General features: G+C 48.1%; 1 protein-coding gene across 1 annotated transcript in view; it reads right to left on the reverse strand.

The window, feature by feature from the left end:
* Window positions 1-25033, reverse strand: part of PRKN (parkin RBR E3 ubiquitin protein ligase) — a 920988-nt gene that overhangs the window by 737486 nt on the left and 158469 nt on the right. The window contains exon 2 of the mRNA XM_090280710.1: window positions 4540-4703. Within this exon, the coding sequence (XP_090136836.1) occupies window positions 4540-4703 (164 nt within the window). The remainder of the gene's footprint in view (window positions 1-4539; window positions 4704-25033) is intronic.

The raw sequence follows: 25033 nt of genomic DNA on the forward strand, positions 1-25033 counted from the left end.
CTGGATGGATCCTTTTATAAAGCAAAAATTTCTATGTAAGTCATTTTTTTATATTGTAAATCTAATTTATTATTACAAAAAGAATGCAAATAGAGTAACTTCCCAATGGCATTAAGAAAATATAAACAGGTTTCCATGCTCTGGCTGTGATGGTTAATTGGATGTGTCGGCTGGAGCGGACGGGTGCCCAAGCGTGCGGTCTGTGAAGGTGTGTTGGGACGGGGAACGTAGGAATCAGCCCACTGAGGAAAGTGGCTGGTCCCCCACGACAGGCCTGGGCCCCGCCCAGTCAGCTGAAGGCCTCCTGGGAATAAAGAGAAAGTCCTTCTGCCCAGCGGTGTTCCAGTCAGGACACTGGTTTCCCTTCTCTTGCCTTTGGACTTGAGTGGCAGTATCAGCTCCTCCTGGGTCTCTAGCCCATCAGCTGCAGACCAGAGCCGCACCGGCACCTCTCCTGGCTCTCAGGCCCCCGGACTCAGACTGCAGCCCCTGCTGATGCGGCGCCGGGGCTCGTCAGCCTCCATGACTGCAGGAGACGAGTCCTCACGTGTAAGTCAATCCATCTAGCTACCTGTGACCTACCTATGCACCTACCTACCTGCGTGCGCATGTATGTGTCATACTATTGGTTCTGTTTCTCTGGAGAACCTTGACTAATGAATACACCAGCTAGTAAAGTTATGCTGATATTAACGGCATTCATAATAATACAGTGTACATGAGTACAATGAATTCTGTTCAAACAAAATCTTATATAAATACTGAAGCTCCTGTCATTTTAACAGTTAATATAATTGCCAAGATGATCAATTTTGGTATATACAACTACATGACAATCTCATTTCCTTGTATAATTCTGAATAATAGATGTAGAATAACATCGAGGTGATCTCAGGGACTTCTGACAAGTACTGTGTTAGATGTGGGGGGTCGGAAAGGAACGACTCGTTATTTGAATGGGCCCTGAATATTCAGCTGCATGAGTTAATAAGAACTCTTTACAAAAAGAAAATCAAAGCATTGTGAATAATATATCAAATATTAATATTTTATATTGCATGGTTGTAGGTATAAGGAAAATAATAGAATATGCACAGAAGCATTGCTTATAAAGTAGAAAAAACTGTGTAACTCTTTCCAATCTGCTTCTAATAAATACAGCGTATAGCCGGTATCCACTTCATGAAAATATATTTTAAAAGCAATAATAGCGTGATGAATCTCTGCTGAACAATGTTTTTACTCAATTTGTTCAGAGGGAATGCAGAGTCTTTTTAAGCTAGCTAAATTCAAGTTCCACTGGTCTTAAGGTAAGTAAAGCCTGTACATGTAACGGGCAAGTATTTATTTATAAACTCCGCAAAGTTCTTAGCACTTAAAATACATAAATATACAAACACACACATATGCACAAGTGCACACATGCACAAATACACACATATATTTCCCCCCATAAAATACATACCCTATTACTGCTGTGACTCCTTAGTATATTGTATAGCCCACGGTGGAACGAGTCCTGTGTTATTGACGGTGACTGATGAGCCGCTGGAGTAACTGTCTAATGGCGACAACAATCAACAATCAGGACGGGAGGCTCACAGACGTTCACGTTTGTGCCGAGCAGAGGCTCCAGCCTGCGCCGCAAGAACGTTTAAAACAAGCCACCCCTGACCACTTAGTGGGGGCACTGACCTCTTTTCCCTCAGACTGTCACATAAAAGAAATGACAACGGCCAACGACAACAACAGCCGTCTGGCGGGGATGAATCAAAACTATCCCTAATTTCTGGTCAGAATGGCAAAAATACAGACATTTTTGTCATACAGGATTTCGGTAATCATGTGCCCCGTGAGATGGAAAGGCTGAAAGTCAGTGACGGCGTATTTCCTGGGTGTCGTACTTTGTTCTAAGATCTTTACAGAAATGAACCAATTTATTCCTCACAAAATTCCAACGAGAAAGGTGCCATTATTATTCCTATTCTACAAATGAGCAAATTGAAACACAGAGAGATCACATTCTCTAAGTATGTAAGATGCATTTCGAACACTGTTTTGCCTTCGTTTGGAAGATTAAAGATTAGGCGCTCCCCAAATGCCTGAGTGACATTATTACAGCACGAGCTGGACCGCGCGCCCCGCATACGCAGAGAAGCGAGGACTGCGCTCCAACGCCGAGCGAATCAGAACGCGGCTGTCATTTGCACGCAGACGCGACTGCAGACCGTCGGGGAGCACCCAGCAAGGGCCGGGAACCCCCTGGCGCTCCCCTGTCTCATGCTCCCGGACTCATGGGGGCCACCAAGGCCCTTGTCTTCCTCCTCCTCCTCCATCTGCCCACGCGCTTCCCCACCAGCAAGTTCCTCCTCTAGAACGTCCTCAGAAGAGGCAGCTGGCTGGATGGAGTCTCCTGCACGGCCCCCCTTGCTCCCTGATGGAGGAACCGCTCCGGACCGGCAATATTTACCTCTACGTAGGGCGTCCTCAAATATGGGCCCCGAAGAGTTACACAAGCTCACGGGAACTCTGCACGAAGGAAAACTACTCGCCACTGTGAACGACCTGCGGATGATGCGGATCAAGTGAGCCCCTGAGCCCCACAGCTAAGTCCAGGCAGCGCCGCTGCGGGCATCTGCTGTCACCGGGTGCAGAAGTCCCGCCCCTCCTGCCCCCGCAGTCACCGGGGTCTGACTCCCCCCTCGCTCCACGCATGAAACCCCAATGCCGCGTCCGTCCAGACCCTGTAAATGCAGCTCCAAACCCCCTTCTTGCCCCACCCCCAACGGGAGACCCCTCCAGGGTCTGGAAGAGCAGGGGCCCAGGCTCTGCCCTGCTAGAGCCCCCGTCCCCCCAGGAAGCCCTTCTGGGCGACGTTCTCCGCCGCTACAGCGTCCTCTTACTCCCGCTTCCACGCTCACTGGGCGGGGAGGGCTCCTGCGCTCAGGGGGCAGCTGCTGGGTTAAAGCCAGAGGCTGCTGCCGTTTTCCCCTGTGCCGTATGGACCAGCCTCGTGTTTCTGCTTTAAAACCCCCACCCCGACGGCTGTCTCCACAGAAGCACTGATGAACTTGGCCTTCGTCTGGGACCCCCCACTGGAAGTGTTTAAGAAGCGTCTGTCAAAATAAAGCACCCAAAGCAATAACCACGCGCAGGAGAAGCAGTCACCTGCAGGGGCCGGTCTGGCCTCCGGGCTCCAACGGCAGAAGGAGGCGCCTTTAGGACCTGACACTCCTGCTAACATAAAACAGTGCGGTTCGAGCAGCTGTTTTAAGACCGTTTATTTGTGAAGGAAACATTCTTGGATTTAGAGGTTGGCACGTATGGTAAAAGCTTTTCAGTTCACTGAAATAAAAAAATCAAACCCCCTTTTAGCACGGGCACTTCCCTGAGAAAAAGCAATCGCTTAAGCGCTCAGCACAGCAGTCTGTGCGCAAGGGGCAGGCGCCTGCCCCTCGGGGTTGGTGGCAGAGGCTCCGGCTAGTGGGGGAGATAGGCGTTTCTAGAGCTTCTTTTGCGAACCCCAATTCTGAAAGCACTTCTCTGAGCAATGAACGCCCCCATGGAGAAAAGACCCGGGTGGGACCGCCATCTGAGGTGGGGCGCCGTCCCCCTGCGCACAGCAGCCCGGCACACTGTCCCCAGGAGCTCCCCTCGGCCTGGGCCTGGCAAGAAGGGCGGCCAGGTGCCCGCTGGTCCTCAGCACCCCGGGACGCCCACAGCCAGCGCCCCGTCCTTCCTGCTTTCACAAACAATCGCTGCCAGCGCCCCTGCACTGGATGTGCGGGTGTCCACGCAGGGGGACCGGCGTGGTTTGGTAGCCGCAAACAAGCCCTCCCCTTGTTCCTGCAGGAAGCGCGGCTCCCAGTGACACCGCTGACGCAAGGGTCTGGGGCTTTTCTGGTGTCAGGAGCAGCACAGGCCCAGAGGACACATGCGCTGCACTGTCACCGCGTCCAGGGGCTCTGCTCCAGGAAACTCGCATGGAGCTGGGGACACACACCACCCTGCAGACTGGGCTGCGCTTCACCTCCAGCTCCAGACCAGGCCGGCGGGGTGGCAGCCCCCGGCTGCGCCTCCTCTGCTGGTCAGGGCCGCAGAGGTCCCACTGTCCTCCAGGGGTCACACTTGGGTTACAAATCCCTCACCGCACAGGGAGCGAGCAGCCTGATCTGGCACAATTTATTCGAATCCTTCCTCATTAACATTTAAACGGAATGAGTAAGGTGGAAATTGAACAGACACCGAAACCGTGCCTCGCTGCTCCTGGAGTCAGTAAACATTTATTCACTGGGCCCAGCCTGCGTGTTCCCGCCCCCGCTCCCCCACTCAGGGCTGTTCTTCCAGTCCTGCCTGCTCGCTGTTTCAATGCATAATTAAGAAGGTCAGAATTAATGAAGCGGTGGGGAGTAAAGTTCAAGGAATCCCCAGGCACTGTTTATTCTATTAGATCGCAGGAGTGAATGTCAGTTTGCCAGCATGAGCGGCAGGGGCGGCGGGCAGGCCGCGTCCCCGGCACGGCCCGCCCCGCAGACTCACCTGCACCACCAAGTCGTTCCTGAGCTCCTTGCCCGCGAAAATCACGCGCAGTTGGTCGGCTGGAACCCCCTGTCGCTTAGCAACCGCCTCCTTGAGCTGGAAGATGCTGGTGGTGGAATCGACCTCCACTGGGAATCCATGGTTGGAGTTGAACCTCACGAACACTGACCAAGAGAATTGGGAGGCAGAGAAAAAGCATTACTCACCGCCCTTAAGTGGCAACAGCGACATTTCTGAGCGACGTATCGCCCCCCGGCCCTCCCAGGAAGAGCACGCATTTTCGTTCACTCACAACCTAATGCTGTGGGGTTCCCATGTTCTGTTAGTCAGTGACCCACAAACAAAATGGCATGCCCCCTTTGACATCCGTCCTGGGAAACAGGGACTCAAGAAGAACACTTACTCAAGGGGACCGGTAAGGGTCCCATGAGTTTATCGAGAAGGGTCGTCTGTGACAGTCATACAAACACACACCCCCTCCACGGCGCCCATGTTGATAAAACTCAAACACGCTGGTTGGTTGGCACTCACGGTGCAGTGAGTCCACACCGGTCATGAGCAGGTTCTGTGACTTTAAGCGAAATGACGGGTAACGAGACCGCTTCTACTATAAACTAATTGATATAAACAAGAGTGAAGCTCTTAGCACAAGCCCAGGTTGGGTAAGGACCCGCTCTACAGCAACGGACAACGGCCAAGCCGAGGGACAGACTGGCGTAGAGAGCCGCCCACTGCGCTGTGTCCCAGAGCACCAGGCAGAGGCGGTCGCGGCCCGAGGCTCCGCTGGGCCTCGCTGACAGAGGCGTCTATCTGCCTTTCCTTTCAAAACCGGTGACACCGCTTCTGTATCTGGAACTTCTGTCCTTCCCCTTGGACTGCTGGGCCCCCGCCCTCGTGCGCCCGTTCTCACAGCCAGTCCCCTGTGGCTCACATCGCCCTCCCTCCCACTCCCGGTCACGACTCGCGGGAAACCTTTCCCAGGTTTGCCGTGGCCTCCCAGCTGAAGGCCCAGCCTACTCTCCTCGCTTCCCAAAGCCTCACACCCTTCCGCAGAGCAGTGCAGACCCTTCTTACAGGCTCCTCCTGCCCGCTGGGGAGAGCATGCCAGACCCCTGTCACCCAGCATGCCAGCGTTTCTCCACTGGTCCCCACACGCCTTCTGCTCAGTGGTCCCAGAAGGCACAGAACAGAAAACTCCTGGCCCGTATCTGCTTTACACATGCCACGCCCTCTGTCACCTCACCAGAGGAAAGCCATTCACCGCCACGGCCCCACCTTGAGTGTGACCTCCTCCAAGACACCTCTCACCATAAGCCCCCTGGAGGGTGAGTGTCGCTCTTCCGGGCTGCAGTGCCATTGACCCATGACACTGTCGCCCTCTCTCACGGAAGCAGCACTGCACAGAGGGTACCAGCATGCCCCCCCAGAGTCAGAAGGACCGGGTGCCAACCCCTGCGGGTCCCCCGGCAGCGAGCAGCCTGGGGTAAGCACATTCACCTTCGCCGTCACTCTTCAGCTCCCGGTCCCCTAATGATCTGCATCTAAATGAGCCACGGAGGGTGTCTGCTTACAGTGTTTGCAACTACCATGTGGCCGTCTTCAAAAACCATGCAGAGCCGCACACCCCTGGGATGGTTTGAGCACATATTTGACCTCCCTTAAAAGATTACAAACCCCTCAAGGCCCAGGGCTATGGCTTGTTTATTGCTGTGACCCCTTTAAGCACAGCGTTCCACTAACGAGGTCTCCGTTAGAAGGTGAGATGCCCACCTAATAATAACGGCGATAAGACAACAGTTACAACGCCAACAAGGACCGGGCACTGCCGATATAACCGACCCGGGACCTCCCGTACACGAAGCTCCCCAATGACCTGATAAGGTCAGTATTACCCTTATTTTTTTCTTGATGTAATACAATCTGTTAAGATTTATTGACAATTAAAGGATTAAAAATAGATATATTTTTGAAGAAATAAACATTCCATATTCTAGAACTTAAGCTTTACCAGGGCAAGAGTTTTCACCCATTTTATTTAATAAAGTCTCCCAACTATCTCCCATGGAGTGAGGACTCAGTGAATATTTTTTAATTGAATTTATCGGGGTGACTTTGGGTGATAAAATTATATAGGCTTCAGGTGTATGATTCCAGAATTCATCACCTGTATGTTTTATGGTGTGTTCAGCACGCCAGGCCCAGTCTCCTTCCTCCCCACCCGCCCCCACCTGACAGAACAGGAAAAGGAGGCCTAGAGGATCGTCATCACTTTCCCGAGCACATCGGCTACTTTGCAGTGGAATCAGACCTCCCGCTCATCCCCTTTCTACTGTGACAGACCGCCTAAAACACGCATGGAGGAGAAGTCCATCTTCCTGTTCCTTATGATAAAAAAGCAGCAGCAGCAGCAGCAAAGAGGCTCCATGACGCGATTCAGGTATTCCCCACACAGGTGAGCAATAGAAAATGGAATTAACAAAATGAAGGCCCCGGTGACAAGCTGGGAGCAAAGGGCATGGAGCAGCGGTTATGAGACGGAACGAGACAAAAATGACACGGAAATGAGAGCCGGTGGCAGGGGTGACGGCACAGAGCAGACCCTGGCGCGTTCTACCCACATGGACAGTAACTAGAAAAAGTAAGGACTGGCAGGGACAAAAGTGACCCAAATAAAGAAACTCATGGAAAAAATCACAGAGGGAAAAGGGCTTTGGATGCACTTTTAAGTCGATGTCAGGCGGCGCCTTTGAAAGCAGAGGGAGGAAGAACGTGTGCAGGCCCCTGAGGCCTCCCCGCAAGTCGGAGCAGGAGACAGCCGACACGCCAGGGAGACCGGGACAAAGCCGTCCCACCTCCTGGGGCTCCATAGGACAGCGCATGTTAAAATCCTCGCTGACAGTCTCTGCAGATGTGGAAAATACAGAAACCCATGCATTGCCGGTGGGGAGGTGAAATGGTGCAGCCACTTTGGGAAGCAGTCTGGCAGCCCCTCAAACCGTTAAAACGTACAGGTACCACGTGACCCCGCAATTGGACTCATAGGTATATCCCAGAGAGAAATGAAGACGCGTGTGCGTCCATGTATGTTGTAGATGAGTGTTCACATCAACATTATTCCTAATAGCTAACAGGTGGGTTCATCAGTACATGCATACACATATGCCTACACACGATATCTCCAGACAGTGAAACATTCTGTGGTAATTAAAAAGGGATGCAGTGCTGATTCACACAACAACGTGAATGAAACTTAAGTAAAGGAAGCCACTTACAACAGATCACGTGCTGCATGACACTTCTTAGGTGCCCAGAAGAGGCACATACGTAGCACGAGGGGGGACCAAAAACCCCTGAAATGTATTTATAAAAACCTGTGTCGTTATTTACTCTCACAGGTTTAAGTTCAGTCACCTTCCCGGTCCTCTCCATTGGAAGCAATGCACCTATTGAGACCTTTTTCCCACGGCTCCAAACAGTGTTTGAACTCATCAGCTGTGATGCCTTTTAGTGCTTCTGCTTTTTTTTGTTTCACCTCTTCCACATCGGCAAAGTATTTCCCTTTGAGGACTTTTTTCATCCAGGGAAACAAACAAACAAAAAGTCACTCAGGGAGATCAGGTGAATGGGGAGGGTGGGGCATGGGGGTCATGCCGTTTTTTGGTCAAAAACTGCTGAACACTCAGTGCAGTGTGGGCAGGTGCACTCATAAATCACTCATCGTGAAATGGGCAAATGCACTGAAAGTCTTCAAAAAAATTCACTGAAGCTGAACGCAGCCTCTCACAACAACACCAGCTGGCACCCTGACACAGATGGGCTCCTAGAACACTCACCGAGCAGGGGAAGCCTGTACTACAAGGGGCCCACCCTCCAGAAAATAATTCTCTTTATTTCGGGGGTCCTCCCTCATATGTTAGTGGTTGACTAGGATGGCAGTGTAGTGTATTTGGGAAGAAATGGGAGTTTCTGCTAAAGGGTAGAGGATTCTTTTGGGGGGTGATGAAATCTTCTAAAATTAATTGTGGTGATGGTTGCACAATTCTGCAAATAGACTAAAAGTCACTGAGTTTTTCACTTTAAATGGATGACTTTTATAGTGTGTGAGTTATAATGTGGTCAAATTTTGTTTTGAAATATCACACAGTTGCTGTACTTAAAAGTGCTGTATGGACCAAGAATAGTGTTAATGGTATTAAAAAAAAAAGAGAGAGACACACATTTAATATAGAAAATCTAATTTGCTCAGATTATTCACACTGTTCTCATTTCCATATGCTTTCAAGTACGAATAAGAATTAGACGAAATTGCTGGTGACATTAAAATTCACTCGTTCATACTTTCGACAAATATTTACTGAATAGGTGCCCATGTGCCAGGCACAGTGCTAGAGACGTTAAAACACTACAACGTGATCTACGTTTTATTCGATTTAGTACCATGTGCAGCACACTGAATGCTTCGGCTGAAGGCTGGAGGAGTTAAAAGTATTTCAGAGATAAGGGAAAATTTATGGCAAATACAGCAGAACAGTAAAGGACACCCAGACGGAGATTTTTTTAATTGCTACAAATAGAAGTCGCAGTTTACTAATCACTCTTTGAGGAAAAACCAAGTTGCTCTCGTTAGTCATGGGGATGTCAGCACCATAGGATGGACGCATGTGCGGCAGCACGTGGACAGCAGTGAGGGTCTCGGGGAACTCTGAGGACTCTGAAGGGGTCCTTGAAACTGTTAACAGGCTCCGTTCTCTGTTCCACAAAAGGACAAAGTAAATAACTCATCTTTCAATATTCAGACGTGTTAACTAAAGAAAAATAGCCTGGGTATCACATATTTCAAAAGAAGAATGTCAACATACCTACATGTTTATTTTCTGAACTGGAGGGTATGCTAAGAACTGTTCCATGATTACGAACCGCACACTGGAGGCCAATACCTGGTTTGCTCATGTGTTGCTGCCGCGTGCGGCTGAGCGGGCCCCGGCCCCTGTGAATGGGCGGGGTGTCCACAGCGCCCCAGCCTCGGCTGCCCCGCTCGGCTCCCGCAGACTCGCGCCTGAGGCTTCTTCTATGGACTCATGTGCTTCATACTTGGTTTTCCTCTTTTCCTGCTGACTCCTGTTTTTCCCCACATCATTGTTTTTCCCAATGAGGCCTGCCCTCTCGTAATTTGCCCGGATAGGGCAGCTTCCATTTCGTCTTTTTTTGCCTCCTACTATGCTCTAGGACCCACGTGTCTGTCTTTTTGGAGGTCCAGGGTAACCACAGAGCGCTCCTCCAGCCCCGTATTTCAAGTGAATCGGTTTTTTCCCTATCAGCCTTCTTCACTGTCTACCTATCCCATCCACACACAGTGACTGGGGGTAGGACAGCGTGGACGGTCTCAGCCTTGGCCTCTAAAGGCACACCTTTGCTCTTGGTGGCCTTTCCAAATTCTCCCACGGCTGCCCTTCTGAGTCTCAGCCTCCTCTTGGTCTCTTGGTTGCGGCCTCCATCTGAATTGATGACCAAACCAAGGTCAGCCCACTCTAACAATCTCAGGGTCTTCGCTGTCCATGTTAAGGCTGTGAACATCTCCTGTAGCCATGGCCTTGGTCTTCTTGACGCTCAAATGCAGTCCGTCTTTGACACTTTCTCCTTTCCCTTTCACCAGAAGTCCTTTCAGACCAGCACCGCTTTCTGCCCGTAACACGGTACTGTCTGCATCTCTCCCGTGGCTGATTTCATCCACCAGTTTCTGCTCCTCCTTCCTCCGAGTTTAGCCCAGTCTTCTCATGTATGTCCTGCACATGCATTAGACAAATAGGGGGGTAAAAGCTGCCCCTGTCTGACACCTTGACTATCGGAAACCGTTCTGGCCCTTGGCATTCTGTCTTGATGGTGGCTTCCTGTCCTCAGTACAGGTCATACATTAGGACACCCACGTGCTGAGCCACGCCTGTGCCTTTCAGAGCGGCCCATAGTTTCACATGATCCACACGACCAAAGGCTCGACTATGGTCTGTAAAACACAGATGCATCTTCCTCTGAAATTCTCTAGGACTCTTCAGCATCCAACACAGGAGTGTTGGCAGTTTGATTTGGGGCGCTTCTTCCTTTTCAGCATCCAGCTGGAACGTCCGGCATGTCTTCCTGCACATGGGTCTTGGCTGACCCACCTCGGGCGTCACTTGACTTATGCTGGGAATTAGAGCAACGGGCTTAGAGCTCGTGTGTGCCTTCCGGCCTCCCTGGAAGCTTAGATGATTATTGAACATTTCCAGGCTGTGGACCATCGTTTTGTTTTCCATATTTGTTGACATGTTCTTCTTGGGGTTTTGACAGAATCAGTCTCTGTGGCTTGATGTGTTCTGTTAATTAAATTTGTCACCAGTTGAGTGGTTGTACACGATTTCTCACAAACGCATCTCTAGTTCAAATACGTAAGTTTGCATAATTATCACAAACATCAGGCCCGTTTCATTTAAACTTGACTTCTATCACAAACACACAATCTCCTCCCATATGAGCTTCGGGGGTTAAGGAGCCCATACGTGTATTCCCTTCTCATCAGACACGGTTCTGCAGGGCCGTCGGTAACAACTATGTGCGCGGACAGAGGGCTCAATACTGTCTCAATCTTAACACCGAAGGAAAATACCACAGGTCCATGAAATGATTTTAGGGCTACATACCTGAAGTTCAAGGTCAGGAGTGAAAAGAAAACTTTATGTAGCCCGGTAACTTTAAAACTGAGCTTTGAACATCTTAATAGTTGTTTTGATGTAAATTCTATACAAGGGTTTATATTAACTCAATTAACTCCATTAGTAAATGCTCCTGAAATTTCAAATGATTGTTCTTCAGGAAAATACGACAGACATTATGGTAAAGATTATTATATTATAATATTAAATCATTATAATATTAACATTGTACAATAGAAAAGAATTGAACTCAAATCTCTCTGGTTGCACATCACTCCCCACTGAGTCTCCAGTGTTTCTGTAGTCACGCCTCACTAACCTCTCTGCTGGACTCTCTGTTCATGGATTCTGTAGGGCAGACATCCTCGGAAGACAGAGGTGGCATCGCCCTCTGGAGCAAAGGGCAGACGTGCACACTGGGTTATAAAACATTCGGGTCCCTAACCTCTGGGTTCCTATTCTTTTACTCCAGGCTGTGTGTGTGCACGTACCAGCTGGCCCTCTTCACGTTGCCCTGTGGGAGCTGGGACCTGGGGGCGGGGGAGTGCTGGTAATGTGACCGTTGTTGCTGTGAGTAATGAGTGACTCTCTGTCCTGCCCAGGAGCCTCCTGTCCTTCAGCAGCATCTGTGCCGCTGGGGCAGGGGGGATCCTAGGCCCTACTCAGTTCTGGACACTGTCTGTCACTTCCCAGCCTCAGGCATTACATTCCCATTCTCTGGGGTGTCTTTTCTTTTGGGGGCACTCTATAAAGCGCATTTAGAAAATAAAGTAAAAATGAACTCTGGGCTGAAATCAAATATACGTTTTTATTTTAACCAAGGACTTTCCCTAACTTATCTTTTCTGAGATGAGATCATGAGGGAATGTTTAAGCTTTGAGAATGCGTATATTAACTAAAAGTTTGTTCCACAGAAAGAATTCTAATCATCTTGGTGCCGCACGTGCTCAGAAAAATAAAATTGTTTTTCTTTTCACTTCGAAAACTTGAAAACTTGTTCATGCTGATTAAAAGATAATTACTTGTTTTTGTTTTTTCGAGCTTAAGTTTTTAATTCTAATTGAACGGATCTCTGTAATTGGGAATCAGGGATCAAATATTACATAGATATAGATATAATAAAGATTGCAGAGCTAAATTTTGTAAAACATTCATAAATGACAAAGCATTTTTCTTTTTAGTTTTCTAATTATTTAACATAAAACTTCTATTTTCTTAAAGACAAATTGAACTTTGCTTCAAAAATCTTGACATATTGCTCAAATAATATGCCGTCCATGTGTGCAAGTAGACAAACTCTAAAAGTCCCGTCCTCTTTCATTAGAAGTTTGTCTACAAATGAGTGTTTCACAAGCTCTCCCAGCCTTTCCTAGGACATGTTAGTGTCTTTGCCACTTCCCTGAACACACTGAGAAAGTCACGAGACCAGTCTAAGCCAGGTGTCCTCACGGCTGTTGGTGATTCAGGACACGCAGCGGCCTTCACAATGACCATGGTTCTCCATCTAGGTAAAGTCTCCATATTCCGCACCCCTCACCCTAAATGAGGGGATGCAGTCTAAAAACTCCCAGCGCCTGTGAAAGTCTTCTGCAAAGATTCCTTTGTCACCTGGTTCTTTGAATAGTAAGCTGCCTTCACTGATGTCACGTTGACAAATACAGCAAAGAAAAACCAGCACAGTGGACAGAGTATCTGCGCCCATGCCATCAGGGAACCTGGGAAGTGAGTGGCCCATCCTGCAAGTCATCCTTGTCTGACACCATGAGGCGGGTCACCTGGAATTTGTTGCTGTTTGCAGCATTACACTTTATTTTCCCCTGGTGTCAGATCCCCACACAGTTTGCAAACGACCCACAGGATGGATTTCAAGCCTGCGCAAATTTTCTCTTCCTAGGGAAGGTTCATGTGCCATGATAGGAATTCTTCACCTGCTTTTGAAGGAAGCTCCCAGAAGTTTCAGTGTTTTTTATTTTATTACATATATTCACATTATTAATGAACAAAGACTTCTGATTTCCATTCAGAATCAGGCAGGTTGAACTCTTCTGAAATGAGATATAATTCATATACTATAAAATTCACCCTTTGTAAGTATATTTAGTATATTCAGAGAGTTGCAAACCATCCTAGTTGTTCATCACTCTCTAGTTCCCATATATTTTTGTCCCCGCCCTAAAGTCCCCTGCCCGTCCGCAGTCACTCTGCCGGGCCACTGGCAACCAGGAATCTAGTTTCTGTCTCTATCGGTCTGCCTGTTACAGGCATTTCATACAAGCGGATTCACATACTGTGTGTGGCTTCTCTCACTGAGCACAGCGCTTCCAAGGTCCGTCCGTGGTGGAGCCGGCGTCAGCACTTCACGACCGGGCATGGCTCAGCCATCTGCATTAGACCTATTTATGATCTGATGGCCATGCGGGTTGCCTCTCCTTTCTGGGCTCCTATAAGTAATGCTCAGCGAACACCTGTGTACAAGTTTGCATGTGACGTGCTTTCGTTTTTCTTGAAAACATACCAGCAGGATCCTATGGAAACTCTACGTTTGCCCTTCTGAGGAGCTGCCAAATCTTGATTGATCATTAAAATCACACAAAAGTGACAGTTTCCTACGATATTGCGAAGGCAGCATTTTGTCAGACGAGCAATATCAAAGCAATTCATCTGCATCCCCATGACGCAGCATCACACCTTAAATACGCACCTCAGCGCGTCCCGCAAGATCAGGACTGAAGGCCGCTCCTTACCGACACTGGCGAACGGTCCTTCCCATCGGAGCCGCAATGCGCAGCCGCAGGAAAACGGTCTGTGGCCATAATTCTCCACTGTTTCCCTGCCACATTCCCTTGATGGGTTTCTGTGTTTTAAACTAGTTCCAATATTAAACTTCATGTTTTCTTCTCGTTTTAATTGACATGATTGACATATAACATTGACTTAGTTGTAGGTGTACCACATGAAACATATTTTATACATGCACCTGTCGTGAGATGATTATCAAAATGAGCTCAGTTAGCATCCATCACTCCAAATAGTTTAGGATACACGCTCCTGGCAACTCTCAGATACACAGCGCAGCGCCGTTAACCACGGCCCCAGCGTGTACGTGACTCCCCGGAACTCACTCATCTACCACTGAAGTCTGCTCCTGGGGCCGCCTTAGTTTCAGCTTTTAATTGCACTTCTTGGTTCCTATTTGAAATATATAGCTTACAGAATATTACACTTTGAAAAGTCAAAGGAAAAATGACACTAAAGTCACTAAACACAGACTTATGGGTCCTCAAAAGTAAAGCCGGAAGCACGGTGCTTTGGATTCGCACAGCGCAAAATAAAACTATACTAGCATTAGCGTTACTCAAGTTGCTGATAACAGCAAAAAAATCCATTCACTAAATGACATAAAAATTCTATGATACTGCATGTTTGTGTTAAGGAAACCCAAACAGGAGATTATTCTGACTTAGAAAATCCAGGTATTACTGCTGTAGCTTAATCATGTAGGCTTGGCAGAGACTTTTCAAGTTCTGCAAGGTCAAAAAATCCTGTCACTCTTGCTCTTATGTTCTGTTTTGTTTTGTTTTCAATAAAAGAAACGGAGGGAGGGGAGGAGGAAGAGTGGAAAGGGAGGAAATATTTTAAGCAACTTTTCAAAACAAAAAAGTCAACTTTGGAAAACCACATGAAACAGTGGCCACAGAGAAAGCAGGGGGCCACTTGGCTGGTGAGTCTGTGGGCGTGGGCTGTGGGGGAAGCGGGGATAAGGGTGAGATGCATTAACCAGTATGAGCAGACCCCCAATTCTGAGCTAGAAGCAATACCTATTTGATAGCACGTGACGGTTCTAGTTTCTCCACCTCATCACATGCGGCGACTTTGACACTCGTTAATCTATGGCTCTTGTAAATTCTTAGGTATCAAGTGATTGGAAAGCAATGAAGGAAACATTTCGTAGGATTATATGTTTCTGGCCCTTTCTCCATGTAAGACAATGATCACTCACATCATATTAAGAGCACAGATACGGAGCACTTAATAGAGTGAATACTATTTTTCAAGCTGCAATATATCTGCTACGTTTTCATGTTTGGCATAAGTAATATCAGGAGAAATAGTGATCAAAGAAATGAAATGCTAATATTATGTCAGAAGAAGCAGATTCAGCAAACGACCTCAGTGTTCCAAAGACCAAAATACAAAATAATTTCTTTTCCGGAGGTGTTAGCTATTGGACGTATTTCTTCAAACATTTCCATAGCTGGAATAAGAAGCGCTAACATTGTTTTTATTATCAAGATAATGTGACGTGTTAAAGGCAAGTGATACACAGCACACTGTGACTTCACCTGCACACACTGAGATGGACATTTTGTCACTGTACAATATTATTGTATGAAGAGTTACTCATGGCTAAATTCTTCGATAGGCTTTATGTGTCCCTGTAAATCCACTAAAATTGAGTGACAATGATGATATTTAAGAATTTAACAAACTTGTCACAAGAACATCACATTCAAGTTTTCTCTTTACTCTCTTTCCCTATCTGCAGCCCTTGGAAATATGTGACTAATATATCTTAATGTATTTCTGTATATCAATATTTTTATTATGTTATTTCGTAAGATGACAACCGCAAATAATAACTCGTGCTGAAGAAAATACCAGAACCAGCAATATTTTTCCTTTCTTGACATACTTGCAGATATATATTTTTATGTTTATAATAGAAGTTAATAAAGAAACATGCCTGGCTTATTAGTTCTAGATTGATTGCAGGAATAGCTACCACCCTTGCTGATGATGTGGAAGTTCATACATGTATTGATGAGGCAACGGCTGTGATAAATCACTTCCAGAAAGTAATACTGCTCATGGCTTTTCTCTTTCACAACTCGGGTTGCGAAGTGGGAGGGGCCTGGGCTCGTCCTGAGGAGGGAGAGCAGGCTGCGTGGGCTCACATGTAATACGCGCCTGTGTCCCCGGTATTGCCAATGGTCACCTCTGGCCCATCTATTGGGTCATTGTGTTGATTGTGAATAAAAACTGACAAGTCACTGGCTGCACCTCCTTCTACTGCAGAATAAAGTAGGCACCACTGTACTCTGGTTTTCCTTCACTGCTCCTTTTTGACGCCATCTCTTTATTAAAGGCGCGGTGAATCCGGCACACTTCTCACTGTTAAGGAAGGTAACTAAGAACTGTATGCGCATTTATCACCGACTTCTAGAAGAAGAATAAACCACAAAATAAGCAAATCTGGCTAATAAAAAATATAGTGAGCCCAAGGATTTTGAATTATTCCTACGATTTTATTATCATATTTATTAATATTACAAATCTCTGTTTTAATGTACAGTCTTGGGGACGTCCCCCTGACTCTACTATTCAAAATCACAAGCACCTACGCTTCCTCCTATTTCCTTTTCCTCAGACACTTACAAATGGGACAGACCCCCCCCCCCATTTGTATTGCCCTCTTCTTCATCCCCAGCCTCATGCACAGACTAGCTGCTCAGTAAACACAGGACGGACGGACACTAAAACACACGTATCAAGTGTGGTGGGTGTTCCCAGAGCACCTACCCCACCTTGACCCCTTCCCCTACCTGCTCCTCTTTTGGTCCCCACTGAATAAGAAGCATCACCAATAAATGGCTCACGCCAAACTCTTAGAGTTCACCATGACATCCTCTCTTTCCCTTACACTTCTTAGTGTCAAGCCCGTGGTTCTGTCTCCAACACACAGCTCGGAGTTTTCTGCCTCTTTGGCTCCACCGCTACCTCCCTCTCGAGGAAGAACAACAGTCTCCTGGCACGTCTTTCTCCTTTACACGTGTCCCTCCCAAGAGACGTCAGATGACTCCCTTGACAGGAGAATGAAGTCATGCCACTTCCAACGTAAACCTCTCAGCGGCTTTCTGTCGCTCACAGAATACAATCCGTACCCCTCGCTACCACGCGCGGGGCACGGCCTGGCCCCCACCTGCCTTGTAAGCTCACCCCACTCCCTGCCACACTGTTCACTGCGTCCCGGCTACCCTGCTTCTCCTGTGCTTGTGAAATAAGCCAGACTCTCCGAATCTCGGGTCTCCACATGCGCCCTCCCTCCTCCCTCTTCCCACAAGGCACCCAGTCGCCCTCAGACAGCACCTCAGGGCGCCTCATAGAAGACGTTCCCAGGACCGCGGCGGCTGTTGGATGTGAGCCCCAGAGGGCAGGGCCTGGGCCGCTCGCGTCCCCAGGGACCAACGGGCTGCCGGTCACACAGACCCTGCTCCCTCTGCAGCAGCTGCACCCACGGCTATAGCACTGGCTTCTCCAGAGCGGGCACCCCCCACCTTTGTCACCCCGAAGCCTAAGCGGTCCAGGTGCGCTACAGACGTGCAGGAAGTGAATGACAGGCCCTAAACCTCTGATGGCCGTCACGAGCGCCACCCGGGAAGACCCCTCCTGCAGACTTGCGTACCAGAACTAGGCTGCGAGGAGAAGCTGAGCTGAGTGGATTGGCGGTCCCCCCGGGGGCCATCACGGCTAGAAACAGCATATGGCCATCGGGGTTGGCAGTGGAACAGATAATGTCATTTCCTCACTCTCTGTAGCTCCGTAATTCCGCCAAGGCACTCGGAAAGATTTTCATTATAGTCCAGCTGGCACATGCAGAGAAGCTGGAGAGCAGCCTTGCCCGTGGACTTGGTACGATGAGGTGGCCGAAGGGAAAAGGCTGCCCTATGGGTGCAGAGCACCTTCCGCAGCTTCTTCAATGCGGCACATGCCTTGTGGGCTCCTCCCCCCAGCCAGGCGCTGAGCTGAGCGCCAGAATAATAGGAATAATCCACGTGGACTCTTACCAAAAGGGTGCACGAGCTGCTCTCCGGCTCCTTATCCCAGATTTATGCCCGGTGGCATTGGCAGTGTTTTAAAATTAACACTCTGGGTGAGCAGAGAGCGAGAGCGAGCCCCTCTCCATGTCACCTGAGAGCTGTAGGAGAAGAAACCAAAAGCAACAGATAAATCAAGAACGCAGCAACGGGAACTGCCTCGAAGCCTGGGATGATGGATTCTTTAAATAAAATTTAACTCAGATACATATAAAGTTCCGCGCGTGAGCGCAAACCACAAATTACATTGCCAAGGTGGAGGTGACATGAATATGACCACTCACAAAAGCCTGCGCAGGTGTTTGAACGCAGAGTGGCCTCTGTAAAGACCCGGTGTGACACACTGTCCCAGAAGCCGGTGTCAGCCGTCGATGCATTCCCGAGGAAGCGCTCCGGCCTGGGCCAGCGGCCCACGCTGAGGCTGCCCGTTGGGAAGCGGGCGCCACCCCAAGGGGAGGGCTCCAAGAGACCAGGCCTGGCGACACCGAGGCCCCTGTGGCCGCAGCCCTTGGCACTGTGAAAGGCCTTCCGCTGCGGGAGGGTCTGCACTGGAGGCCGGGCCACAGTAAGGGAGGGATGAACGCGGGGAAGGCGGGAGCGGACCATGGTCCGCAAACTGTCAAGGAGCAGGTGGGAGGAGAATAGTATTTCTTCCCCAGAGGTGACCCCAGGGCAAGAAGGAGCAAATGACAGAAGAGAGATTCCGAGTCCCTGGACATGGCCCAGCGACCAGCAGGGGACACGGCAGGTCTGCCGCGGAGCTGGGGTGACTGCGGGCAAAGGCTTCCCACCGGGGACTCGAACCCGGGAGAGGGGACAGGATTAATGATTTCAGGCCCTGTGGCCTTGATGCTCTATGATATCAGGAAGGGACAGAAAAGACGGAAGGATCAACTGCTCACGCCTCCGCCTCCCCAGTTGCTGCTACATTGGCCACGGTTCCAGGTACGGCGCACGCAGCAGTGGATTAGAAAAGCCGCCCCGGGCCTGCGAAGCTCACGCGCCGCGTGGCTGCAGCTCCAAGGCTACTGGTGCCCGTCGGAGCCACGCGGGCATTCTGTTGTTTTCAGTTGGAAGTGGCTGTTTCTTTGGATACGACAGCCATCGGTCTGAGTCACAACGGCAGGGGTGCGTTTTTGCCTTTGTCATCGGTGAATTTTCTCCTTCCTGTCTTACCCACTGCTTTGTGCATCCCCCTGGCAGAGCAATGACTTACAATCAGCTGTGCATGCTCTACAGTTATTTATGTATTTATTATTTATTATTGTTGTTCTATTACAGTTGTCCCGCTTTTTCCCCACAGTGCTTTGCAATTATTAACAGAATACATCTTGCCATTCAATAAAGTACTGTATATTAAAGTGTCCTCTTAGGTCTGAATTCCTACGCATTAAAATTTTCCACTTTTAAAATTATAAAATATGGCCTGTGAGCCAAGTGTCGCTGGTTCGATTCCCAGTCAGGGCACATGACTAGGTTGCACGTCGGGTCCCCAGTTGGGGGCACAAGTGAGAGGCAACCACACAATGAAGTTTCTCTGTCTCTCTTTCTCCTTTCCCCTCTCTCTAAAAATAAATAAATAAACTAATAAATAATTTTTAAAAAATTATAAAATAAATATAATTATTAAAATTTATAAATTATGGATAACCTAAAAATTTAAAGATGTATATATCGCTAGTCCTTTCATAGCATGATCTCTGCATACATGCAAATATAAATTTGTACATATTTTTCCAAATCCATTGGCACTTTTGTGGTTTTGCATTTTATTGTACTATTAGAACACTAGTCTTTGTGTAATTGATTTAACAGCTCCTGTAATTGGAGTTGCAGCATCCTCTCTGTGGGCTGTTTTTAGACTTAAGACTCCATTACCAGCTATTACAAATGAATGAAACTTAACAAGTATCCTGTGCCATGCGCCTGGTACAGAGAACATGAAGCGATGAGGAATTTCTGCGTTTAGTCAGACGGACTGATCCACACCAAGTCAGAGACACTGGAGAATGTTTCGTGGATGGAATGATGACCTTCTACACCATACCAGAAAAGTTTTAAAAGCAGACACAATGATTCCTGAGTGATTGCAACATCCCTAAAACTCATTTACACTTTGACCTCTGTCGTGCCATGAAGACATTCCCAACTTTATATTGTGTTAATACTTGGTACATTTTAAGACAATATTCCAGAGCTGTTTGGAACAAAGAAGTCAACATTATGTAAAGGTGCGTGGGCCCTCATTCCCGATGTGGAAACTCAGAGACACACAATTAGCCTAAGGGGACTGCATTTGGGAGGCGGCCTTCAGTGCACACCCTGTTAGCGTGGTGGCCACGCCAAAACCCAGGCTGGGGCGTTCCGGGTTTTGGCGAGTTGGAGCGTGGTTACTCACGTAAGGGATAACTTCTGACACTTATTCTATATCTGTCCTTTCTATGCAGGGCCTTGAAGGAAAGCACTACGCAAATATTGCCAAACCGATTATTAGCCTTTCATAACTGCTCCATTTTATCCTTTTCAACCCAGGGAGTTCTAACCCTTTCACTTGTGCTACCATAAGACACTAGTTCCTTGGCTGTTTTATCTCCCCTGAAACGCCTTTAAAGCTTTTTACATCTTTGTTAGGGTGTTAACCAGCATTAAATATTTTAGGTAGGAAAGCACCGTAGTTTTCAGCCAAGATTGGAAAGTAATTTCTTGTTTCAAGCAAAGGCTGTCTCACCCTTGAATGGATTTTTCGGTAAGAGCATCACATGTACTCAGCTACCGCCTTCAAAGAGTGGGCCCAAGGACTCTGAGCCTCGGAGCCTGGGTGGCACCATTTGGATTTGCTGTCCCCACTCGCCAACATTAAGTCTGAGGCTGGAGGTACTGATTTTCGTGCCTGAACACAAAGCCTGTGGCGGGGGTGCACCGTCCACTCACGGCCTGGTCCTCAGAGCCCTGCTGCCCAGAAGGGGAGCAGCGGGAGCCACAGCGGAGCCGCAGGAGCGACCTGTGACTTTCTGGTGGCCACACTGCAGCAGGAACAGCACACAGGGGAAATTAAACACTTTATGTATATCCCTAACACCGTCCCATCGCTATGGGAAGCGCTAATGAAAGGCGGCACGTAGTGTTCCTCCACGCTACGCTATGAAGTCAGGTGTGCAGTTTAGAGCTACAGAGCGGCTCAGTTCAGGCCAGCGGGGGGTGGCCGCTGGTGACCGCCCCAGAGAGCACGGGCCTCGGACTGGGCCCACGTGCGCCCGGGGAGCTCAGAAACAGCACGGCCTTCAGCCCGGGTTACTGCATTGTCAAGGCTCTCTGTTCTTCACACACTTACCGTAGCTTAATCTGTGGAAACTGCCATCCTACGTATAGGTTGAAAACAGTTTAGGTTAGTTTTTGTTTTTAAATGATGGAGAAAAAAGGTTGTTTTTTCAACCAGCCTTTAAGCTCCAATGACCACTATCATAATGATGCAAATTCCCAATCTTTCCACTTAGTTTAATTAAAACATGCATTTTAGAGGTAATACAGATAATCCCAGGGCTGTTGATTTCTTTTACTAGCACTGGGAAGGCCTCTCCCCATTCATATGAAGCCGGAACAGTGTTATTCAGATGATTTAGTATCTTTGAAAGAACCAAGTACAGAAATATTTGCACAACATAACACCGCAGGCGGAATATGTATCCTAACCCAGTGTTAGGGATGACAAAGGGGAGATAAGCCAGCAATAGAGCATCTTATTTATTTTTCAGGAACACAGCTGGGATATTCCACACACCCAGCTTGTTTAGCTTGCCGGGAAGAACAACCTGTCTGTATTTAATTTTCTCCTGCACACACGGAATGAATAAATTATGAAAATGTGTTTGAACACTGCTTTTAAAAACAAACATACTTCTTTTCAGGTTATGTAACTTTCAGTGACAAAGCACCCAATCCCATTTCAACAACAACAGAAAAGATAATTTTTAGAAAACTCTACTACTGCTGTTCGTGAAAACCAAAACAGAGCCTTCTAACCTGTGCCTTTCCCCCTGAGCAGTAAATCAGGAGCAGGCAGACTCTTTGCGGAGGGCGTCTGGATTAAAAGGAACTGGGACAGTCCTGGGCGCCTCCCTGGGAAGCAGAAGGGAACGTCCTTCACAGCCGCGTGTCACGAGGGCCGGCGACATTGATCCTAAAACGAAGCGAGCCCCTCCATGGACCTGTGACTTCCTAACCCTTTAGATCATGGCTTTGATTAACTGAAGTTTTTCGGGGTTTTTTTCCAAGTGAGGACAAGAGAGGCTAAGGGTCCGTGCACGACCTTATCTGTCAAAGAAATGCCAACTACAGACCTACCAGGTCACGATAACTCACCGTAGTCGCTGCGTCCCCCACAAACAGCGTGCCCCTCAGAGCAGAATGCGTAGCACTGCAGGCAGAGCCGCACCAAGGGGTGTCCTGCCCTAGGGCCGCTCACCTGCCACGCACGGCCCACCAGGCGCCTGGTACATTCGTCGGGATCCAGACACAGCACCTGACTCAGGGTGCAGGAGGCTGACTAGGGGACCACCTGTGAAGGAGATCGGGACGGGGCCTCGGGGGGCTGGAATAGCCCCGTAGCCGGTGTGTGGCGGAGGTGAGCAGAGGCCACACGGGTGCAAAAACTCACAGAACTGGGCATTTAACTATATGCAAACTTGAAATAAAGATTTTATATTTGGACATATATTATGTTATGTAATATATTCTATATAAATATATGTTTACATTTAAAAATTGAAACAGATGTGTAGGAGGTGGAGAGAAACATTAGACTATAATGCAGATCAAACCTGGTGAAGAAAAGGAGAGAAAAAGGAAGGAAGAAAAGGAAGGAAGAAAGGGAAAAAGGAAGGAAGGAAGGAAGGAGGAAGGAAGGAAACCTCAGATTTCCCTGAGGTTCTAAGAACGTCTGGGAAGGTCGGTGGGGGCCGCGAGCCACAGTCTTGGCCAGACCCACCTGCAGCTCCATGGGACGGGCGCGCTTTAGGGGCCCTGCTGCGCCCAGCCACGGGCTGGGAGGAGCCCTTATCTAGATCTTGTTTATAAACGGGAAAGCTCCAGAATTTCTGTAAATTAATTTTTTTGTCCAACATCCAAAATGAATTCTCCTTTATTGTTTGTGATAGTTCCTTGGCTTTTCTAGGCTAAAGTCGTGCATCTGCAAATAACGAACTCTCACCTCATCATCTTGATTTTTTTATACGTCTAGTTACTGTCTTCTGTCTAACTGCGCCGGCTAATATTTCCAAACAGCGTCAAGTAAACTCTGACGGTGGACAGCCTTGTCAATGACTTTCAGGAAAGCGCATCTAGTTTTCCACATTAAACTTGAGCCATAGAGGGTCACAGATAGGAAAGTCTTGTTACATGAAACTCAAATGCAGAGGGCTTTTGGGAGCAGCAAGCAAGAATGAGTCAATTGCTGTTACAAGAAGGTAGGAGGTCACCTACCACAGCTCTAGTGACAAGAATGGCCTGTGGGAAAAGAAATGTGTTCTCTCTCCAAGTAGTGTCATCAGGGATCTGGCTTTTTGTTGAGCAAGAAGGTGAAGGGTCGCTATTGTTACAGAGAAAATAGTCTGATGACACACGATGTTAAAAAGAATGGAGGGAAACAGACAATCTCATAGGTTGCTGTAAGAAGAATAAAATGGCATGGCTGCCAGGACGAGTGTGGCCATATTGCTCAAAATGACAAAGGCACACACTTCTTGACCCAGCCACTCCAGGTCTAGGTATTCATACTACAGAAACACACACAGGCAAGATGATGGACAGATAAGGCAATTAACTACAATATTGTTTATAAGAGCAAGAAACTGGAAAGGTTCACCAAAATGTCAATTACGGGACATTAAGTTAAATAGCTCATGTTCCAGCCACATAAGGGAATAGTATACAGCCGTGAAAACTACTGAAGCTGATTTATACTGATATGGAGATATCTTCACGGATTGAAACATTGAATATGTATGCTATTGTTTGTATAAAGGAAAGAAAGAATATGCATGCATGCATATATATGGTTGTATATGCATAAAATATATCTCCAAATACACAAAGAAGTGATGGTAACCCCAGATGCCTCCTAAGAGAGCAGTTGTTTAATAAAAGGGCCACGTGGGCCGGTAGTGCTTCACGTATGTCCTCCTGTGGCTTCTGACGCTTGAACAATGAGAATACATTACCTGATTTGAAAAATAAAGATTACATATTAATTAAGATGGAAAGGATCACTGCACGGATTTGGTGAAGACCGCGGCTCAGTGGAAGGTCAGAGCAGGTGCGGTGAGGCCCCTTCTGGAGCAGCAGTGGGTACATACAGAAGGGTGGCATTAGTGGGGGGACATATGCAGAGCATGTGCTGAAATGACAGCGGACAGGACTTGAGACATAAAGGGGGAGGGGAACGGGGACTCCCGGCTGGCGCCTGTGTGTCTGGCTTGACCGCAGGTACACAAGGTCGGGGCTCGCTGCGCTGAGTGTGAGTGGGAGACGGGCAGGTGAGCTAGGAAAGAAGACGCGCACAGACTTCCATCCTGGGGACACGGAAGCAGAGGCCCCACCGGGTTTTCGGGTCGGGATGTTAGTTCCGAGTGAAGGACGTCGAAGCTCAGGGACACATCTATGCAGACAGACCCATAGCTTCCCGGCCTTCCGCCCTCAGGGAGACTGGGCGTTCTGATGGTTTCTTTTGCTCTAAGTCTTAGCTCACTTATTATTGGCCATATTTTATTACAAATTTGTCATTTTGATTTCTTTTGCTCTGTTTACAGTCTTAGCTCATTTGTCTATTGGCCATATATATATATATATATATATATACATATCACCCTGCCCAGGCTCTGTAGCTTCAGCGTCATCGCAAGATGTCGATTCAACACGGGAGGAGACAGATACCATGTC

Source organism: Furipterus horrens, unplaced genomic scaffold (assembly GCF_987537825.1).
Source record: "Furipterus horrens unplaced genomic scaffold, mFurHor1.1.pri manual_scaffold_6, whole genome shotgun sequence".
NCBI lineage: Eukaryota > Metazoa > Chordata > Mammalia > Chiroptera > Furipteridae > Furipterus > Furipterus horrens.